This window comes from Microtus pennsylvanicus, chromosome 11 (genome assembly GCF_037038515.1).
Source record: "Microtus pennsylvanicus isolate mMicPen1 chromosome 11, mMicPen1.hap1, whole genome shotgun sequence".
NCBI lineage: Eukaryota > Metazoa > Chordata > Mammalia > Rodentia > Cricetidae > Microtus > Microtus pennsylvanicus.
In genome coordinates, this window is record NC_134589.1 from 58,659,564 (window position 1) to 58,667,200 (window position 7,637).

Here is a 7,637-nt window from a genome sequence, read left to right on the forward strand (position 1 = left end):
TGGGAATTGAACTCAGGACTTTTGGAAGAGCAAGTAGTGCTCTTAACAGCTGAGCCATCTCTCTGCAGACCCTGTCTCTAAAGCGGGGATGCGGGGAGTTCCATTACCCCACAGATAGGACCACAACTCAATACCCACTTTCAAAAGCTCAAACTCCAAAATTCCTCTGTAAGACCACCCCTCCTGCTCTCCTCACCACCCCTGGCTAAACCTCTTCTCCAGTCCCTAATCTCCCTGAACCACTCTATGCCAGGGTCTCTCCCACTCGAAAGACTCCTGCCTCTCTTCTGCTTTATTTTGCTTCCAATACTTTCCTGTCAATACTCAGGACCAAGAAGTTTCTCAGCAAGGCCCAGCAATGTCTTCATCAGCCAGAAACAGATGCCTGGACCCCTCAGGCCCACTGGACAGCACCTCAGACCAGCTGCTGGGCCAGGCTCATTTTACCAAACCCTGTTGGAGACTCGGACACAGACTACTGCCTGTGAGCTAGTGCCCTGAGCAATTTGGACTTTTAGCCACATTTTATTAAGATTTGGTTTCACACTTAAGCAAGAAATAAGGTAAAATGAAACATTTTTTAAGCTGTAAATTGTGTTGTTTGGCTTGACTTCTGCCCATAGCTGCTGAGAATAGTTTCCCCATCACGTCCCTCCAAGCCCAGTCAAACACTAATGCAAGAAAGAAATGACACCAGCTTGCAGTGGTCAGAGCCTGGGGTCAGCTACTCCCGGCTGGAGGCAGACAGAAAGTTGTGTTCAGTCCCCATGGTTGAAAGGTCTGTCCTTCCGTCTGTGTTTGTCAGCGGATAGTTTTCCAGAATGAAGTCCCTCTCCGCAGTCCCTCCTTTGGTAAACGATCGGGTGTCAAGACAAGGTTCACAGAACTGTACCCTGCACAGTGGGCGGTCACCGTCCTCCCAAGTCTGCCTGCACCTGTGCCCCGCCACAAGCCTGCATTCTGGTCTCTGGGGCCCTGTGCCCTCACCTGAGATATTGTTCCACTCTTTGACGAACAGGACTCTGATCGCATCGGCGGCAGTAAGCAGTAACTTTGAGTCACACATCTGCAGCAGCAGGAGGGTGTAGTTGGCCTTGGTCCGATGGGTGCTGTTGCCGAACCAGTACAGGATCTCCTTCATCTTCTGCTCCGCTGTTTTATCCAACATCTGGTTCAAGGAGGACTTCACAACCTTCTCCTCCTTCCCCTCCTTCCTGCTGAATTTGATCCGAGACCTGTTATAGATGAAGTCCTTCCCCTGGGTGGTCTGTAGGATATTCTGGAAGTAGTGTAACAAATACAGGCTATTTAACTGTCCCAGGATGCTAACTAGAAACCTCCTCTGGGATATGTCGCTGACCCTCCGGAACCACTCTTTGGTAACAAAGATCTTCCACGCTAAGACACAGGTTTCACACTTCTGGCACACAGGAACCCAGTCGAGTCCCCTTTCACAACGAAAATAGAGGGCCTGCTTAAATCTTGGTTCCATGTTTTCCATGACTCTTGGATGACCAGTTCATTTTAACCTTGCCCGTTAGCAACAATATCAAAACACCAGAGAGACAGGGGAAGCAGAAAAATAGCCTCTTTGGAGCCTCTTCGTGATTAACATCTGGAGAAAACAGAAGCCACTGCGATGGATGGAAAACTGGTCTGACCCAGAAACTGCCTGTAGAAGTCTGGCTTTTGTACTGACCTCCTTGGAAACATAGCTTTACCGTAAATCTTCTAAGACTGGCACTGCAAAAGTAGAGGCAGTTGCTGTATATTCTGGAAGAGCTGCTCATCTCATTTCTCTATCAGGTATGCTGTTCACCAGACGTAAAATATACACAGCCCCCTTTAAAAATAAAAACGTCCGGAGCTTTCAGTTGTTGTTAAAAATGACTCTTGAATATTCATGAATGTAGACTTAGGTGTGATCTTCTTACATTTGTAGTCACTAGACAGACGTTCCACTGCCCCCCAAGTTATTGCCATGGTGGAAGCACAAATGTTTAGCATCAATGGAGGGTATTTAATCACTTCTCAGTGCCGGACAGAAATCTTCAGGAGACCACTGCCTGCTCCAGAAGTTTCAGTTGTCCCAAGGATAGCCTCAGTCACAGGCCCACCCATGTTGAGAGGGGAGGTAGTGTGGCTTGGTAGTGGAGACTGTGAGGTCTGGGGTACGGCTTTGGAGTCTGGTCCCCAGTGCAGCTGCTCCTTGCTCTGTGGACACCAGGAGGTTGCTTGATCATCTTCAGTTTCCTCGTCTGAAAGTGGATGTAACAGTGATGATTTCTACTTCACAGGGGGACAGTGAGGCCTAAGTGAGATGCTGTACACCTGAAAGACTGCCCAGCACTTACATCACCCCCACGACACAGTAAGTATCGCCACATCATCATTGCAGGAGTCTCCGTGTGTGTGTGTGTGTGTGTGTGTGTGTGTGTGTGTGTGTGTGTGTGTACGCGCGCGCGTGTGGTTTTTAAAAGAAAAACTACATGAAACGTATGTCATACCTGCTATCGGGGATATTGTCCCTTCAGCCCTGACTCGTGATACCCCCCAAAAGTAACGAGTTGGGTTATTAGAGCCAAACACATGTACATAGGGCTCCTCAAGGAGAGTTCTGCTCACCCTGACATCCTGGGAGAAAACGCGGTTCTCCCTGAGCTTCGTAAAGCATTCACCATGAAGCGTGACCAAATTCTCAGCGTTGGTGAGAATGCATGAGTGTCCCCTGTTCTAGTGCTCATAGATCTGAAATGTTTCCAAATGACTAACGAAGATGGGGTACAGTGATCACCTAGCAGCAGTGACGAGGTACGCTGAGATAATTCTCCTCCTTCATACAAGACTAGGCTCATGTCTTAGCTATGTGGTCTTCGGCAAGCTACAGCTCCTCTGAGCTGGCCTCAGTTTCTCCACTTAGGAGACCTTCAGGGAGGAAAGCAGATGTATTGTAGCTGATGTGTGGATTTAGATAAACCCCACGGACTCAACCAATGCTATTATTTTGATTACTCCTCTGGCATTATATAACACAGATGGCTTTCCAGTGCCCTTCTGAAGGCTAGAACAGTTGGAGAAGGCAGTGGAAATCATCACTGGTTGCCTGCACTGGTGATCACATGTAAGGCCCAGGGTTGGGGACAAATGAGGTTAGTTCTAAAAGCTCACCCTCTTCTGTGTAGAGAGAACTGGAGAACAGGCAGAGGGCATTGAGATCTGAGCCACCACAAAGCAGGCAGATAGGAAGAGGAGGCCCAAAGCACACTGTCCGAATACACAAGAGCAAGTGCCACAGCTGAAAGTACCTGGTTTGCAAAGGCTTGACTAAATTAGAATTCTAATCTGTGAGACTGGTCTACATCCAGAAGCAGTGAGAGTTATTCAAGTTAGACATAAGGATGTATTGTGTAATTCCATCATGATTTCTTGTAGAATGGCCTTTCTTAACCTCTCTGATCTTGGAGACATGTCCTTTTCCATCCATGTTATGGAAAAAGCAGTATCCATGTCTCAGGGATGCCAGGATTGAAGTGAGAGAAGAAATGAGAAAGAGTATTCAAAAATAGCATTTGTGGTGGTTTGAAAGAAAATAGCCCCCAAAGGGAGTGGCACTATTAGGAAGTATGGCCTTGTTGGAATAGGTGTCACCTTGTTAGAGGAAGTGTGTCACTGTGGAGGTGGGCTTTGAGATCTCCTATGTTCACGGCCTACCAAGGAAGCAGCATTAGCTGGAGGACAATGAGCCTGTAATGACAGTTTACATTAAAATCATGAGGCAAAAAAATAGGTATTTGTGCATATATACACATGACTTCCTTTTTTCTTAGATAGTTAGCAACATTACTACTTAAATGATTAATTTGGGGAAAAGATTTTTTATAATTTATTTAACTTTATCTTATGTGCATTGGTGTGAAGATGTCAGATCCCGGGAACTGGAGTTACAGACAGTTGTGAGCTGCCATGTGGGTGCTGGGAATTGAACCCAGGGCCTCTGGAAGAGCAGTCAGTGCTCTTAACCACTGAGTCATCTCTCCAGCCCGAGGGGAAAAGGATTTTAACACTGCACAGCCAAGTCCTGATCCTCAGTATTTTATAAATGATCTAATGTCACTCATCTTTTCTGGTATCTGGTCTTTCTGAAAGACAATGGGACTTCCTGAATACAGTTTCCAAGGAAATCAAAGCTAGAGATAAAAAGTAAGCATGTCCACACAGCCTAAGTGGCTCAGTCTCTGCGAGCTATACAGTTGTAGTGATGTTTTGTTTGTGTTTTAACAAATAAAGCTTGCCTGAAGATCAGAGTGCAGAGCTAAGTCACTAGAGTCCAAGGGGTTATGGCTCACACCTTTAATCCCAGTACTTGAGAGTCTCACACTTTTAATCCCTGCACTAGGGAGGTGGAGACAGGAATGATATGGCTGGGCAGAGAGAGGAATAAAAGGCGGGAGGAGACAGGAACTTAGATGCAGTCTGAGGGTGCAGTCTGTGCAGTCAGTCTGAGGACACCGTCTGAGGAGGCCATCTGAGGACAGGATTGGTAGAGGTAAAAGGTCCCTCTAGTGGTTAGCTGCACTGTTTCTCTGATCTAATATCTGACTCTGGGTTTTCTTTTTATTATTATTTAGAACAATTAGAATTTGTGCTATATGCAATCTGTGCTATGCATATGGATTTTGGGTGCATGTGGCACAATGACCCTCCCTGCAAGGGTCACCTGCCCTGGCACTCGGATACATGAGTGGTACAAATGGGGAGTTGGGCATTAGTACTAAACCAGAAGGGATCTTTCTAAAGGAAGAAACTCACACACCTCCTTTCTCCAGTCTCCAGGCTAATGTAGTGGAGGCTCTGAGGCCGTCCACTAAAGATGACGACCATCTATATCCAACCAGGGGAGTTAAGTAGCCAACACGTTACAGAACTCAGCCACTGAAGAAGCCAAGAAAAGATGTAAATTAGAAGCGGTGAATCCAGACGCAGCCCTGAGTATTCTGTTATCATCTTAAAGAATCAATCAATTCCTGTTTCTCTCTTCTCATATGGTTTTCACTTCAGTTTAAATCAGTATCTTGTGATCAAAAGACAAGGCTTGCTTTCTTCTGGGTTAGTCTCAGACCATACACTGTAAAGGCCGCACTTTGAATCAGCCTGATTTGCAGGCATTCCTTGCCAAAATATGTTGAAGCAAGTTGAAAAGTTCTGCGGCTTGAACGTGGATCTAGAGAACACGTGTTGAAAACTTGATGCCCAATGCCATGATGTGGGGTGGTGGGGCCTGATGGGACACGTTTGGGTCATGAGGACTCCATTGTCATGGGAATATTAATGCTAACTTTAAAGAGTTCAAGGCTGCAAGGTTGGTCTCCTTGCCCTTCCCTTCCACGCAGAGATGATGCAGATGAGACGCAAAGCCCCTGACTTCAGACGTACTACCTCCCAGCGATGTGAATGGCACAATGGTTTTCTCTACAGTTTGCTCAGTCTTCCATGTTATGATATAGCAACACAAAACTGGCTGAGACAGAGAGATAAGAACACTGATGTCCATGGTGACTGATGTCACCAATCCTGGGACATTGACTAGAAATTCATAAGATTCCTGGAAAATGGACATCGCTTTCAAAAGGCTGAGGATAAATTGGGGCTGGCGATGGTTCAGTAAGTTAAAGCACTTGCTGAGAGCCCTGATGACCTGAGCTCTATCCTGGATCCAACATGGTAGGAGGAGAGAACCGACTCCCCAAGTTGTCCTGCTACTTCAGTATACATGCGACATATCGCCTACCACACACACACACGTGCACACATACACACAAATGCTTTTAAAAACAAACCAGGTGGTGGCTAAAATTACATCTGACTGCATCAAAGTGATTTCCTTCTGAGGTCTGGTTTGCTTTTCTTTGTTTTTCACATAAGTCACACAATGTGGGGGGTGGGGATGGAAGGGGACAGAACACAAACAGTTGGCACACGCTTCCACAAGCTTGGGGAAAGTCCACAGCTTGTTAGAAATACAAGAATACAAAAATAGTCTCCTCTCTCTCTCTCTCTCTCTCTCTCTCTCTCTCTCTCTCTCTCTCTCTCTCTCTCTCTTCCTTTCCTTAGTTTTTATTTGTGTGTTATAGTTAATTTTTAGTTTTCAAAGAAAATGGAAAGTGGTATGTCTATCACTTGAGGCAAGTGACAGAAGTGAGCAAATATGTGAGACTCTTTCGTTTTGCTTTGATATATTACATCAAAAGGAATCTTAAACCTGAAAACTACTGGGCAAAAGCTGTAAGAAAAACAGAAGTTCAAGCCAGGTAAAGAAATAGCTAAATGGCTCTTTTTGTATGAGCTTGGATATTTTGGCCTAATCAAATGACATTTCAGGACGCTGAGTCTGTGAGAAACTGGAGAGAATGGTGGAGATGAGGACAGTGTTGACTTTTTTTTCTTAAGAACAATCACGTTCGGTGGCACACAAAATCCCTGGTTTTGTGGTAATACTGAGGTGAAAAAAAATCATAAGTTCAAGTCAGAAATGGCTTACAAGTTGTCTTCTGACCTCTACATGTGTGCCATGGTTCTGTCTCTCTCTCTGTCTCTCTCTCTCTCTCTGTCTCTGTCTCTCTCTCTCTCTCTCTCTCTCTCTCACACACACACACACACACACAGTCAATAAATAAATGTATATTTTTAAAAGTACTGGAGATGTTGTTCAGTTGGTAGAGTGCTTTGCACAGATGCAAGAAACCTCGGGTTCCGTTTCTAACGCCAAGTAAACCAGACACAGCGGCACACACCTGTGATCTCGGCATTTATGAGTCCTCTGTCTCAAAAACATCTTCTGGAAACAACAGTCTCACAGATGCTGCATTAATCTAAAGCAGAGTCCTAAAATGATTTATCAGATAGTCTATAGTAATTAAAATGGCAACTAGGAGCAATAACAATAATAATACTGAGCAGGCTTATTTCAAAACAATAGGAAGACAGGATTTGTTCTCACAACAAATGAATAAATATTTGGGGCGATAGACGTGTTAGTTGTTCTTCTTTGGTTATTATACATTATGTACATGTATTGGAGCACCACACTGAATTTCATAAGCATACATACTCATTGTGTGTCAATTAAAACTAAAATTAAAGACAAAGAGATTTAATCTTAAAAAAGGAAGGGGCAGGCCAAGATCATATGATTTTCCCTTTCAAAGAGTATTCTTTAAAAACTAGATCCAAGAAATTCAGACATTGGATTTTGCTCCTGGGAAGGTCCTTACTGAGCTGAGCATCACACTGGTAACTCATGCTTACAACCCAGGCACTTGAAAGTGAGAAAAGAGAACTGTGGGTCTGAGGTCAGCTGAGGATAGGTAGTGCATCCCAGGTCAACTGAGGCTACATAGCAAGGGCCTATCTCAAGTAAAAAGTAAAGAAAAAGTATTTCATTGTGTTTGGTGGGAAAGGAAGAAAACAGCAGACCATGCCACCCCGAGTTCTGCCCCCGAGTAACTGGTGTGTAACTAAACCCAGAAGCTAAGCAAATCTGCAACATTCTGGATTAGGACCCCTCGTAATCATTGTATCTACCAACAAGGTTCAGACTTGAGAGAAGACGGTGGAATCTGCCAGAAATCTGCTTGTTA

The 7,637-nt window shown here is 44.8% G+C and overlaps 1 protein-coding gene across 1 annotated transcript in view; it reads right to left on the reverse strand.

The window, feature by feature from the left end:
* Fbxw10b (F-box and WD repeat domain containing 10B) overlaps window positions 1-1,684 on the reverse strand; it is a 31,531-nt gene extending 29,847 nt beyond the window's left edge. The window contains exon 1 of the mRNA XM_075989584.1: window positions 988-1,684. Coding sequence (XP_075845699.1) covers window positions 988-1,501 — 514 coding nt within the window. The 5' untranslated portion in view covers window positions 1,502-1,684. The remainder of the gene's footprint in view (window positions 1-987) is intronic.
* Between the last annotated feature and the right edge of the window lie 5,953 nt (window positions 1,685-7,637).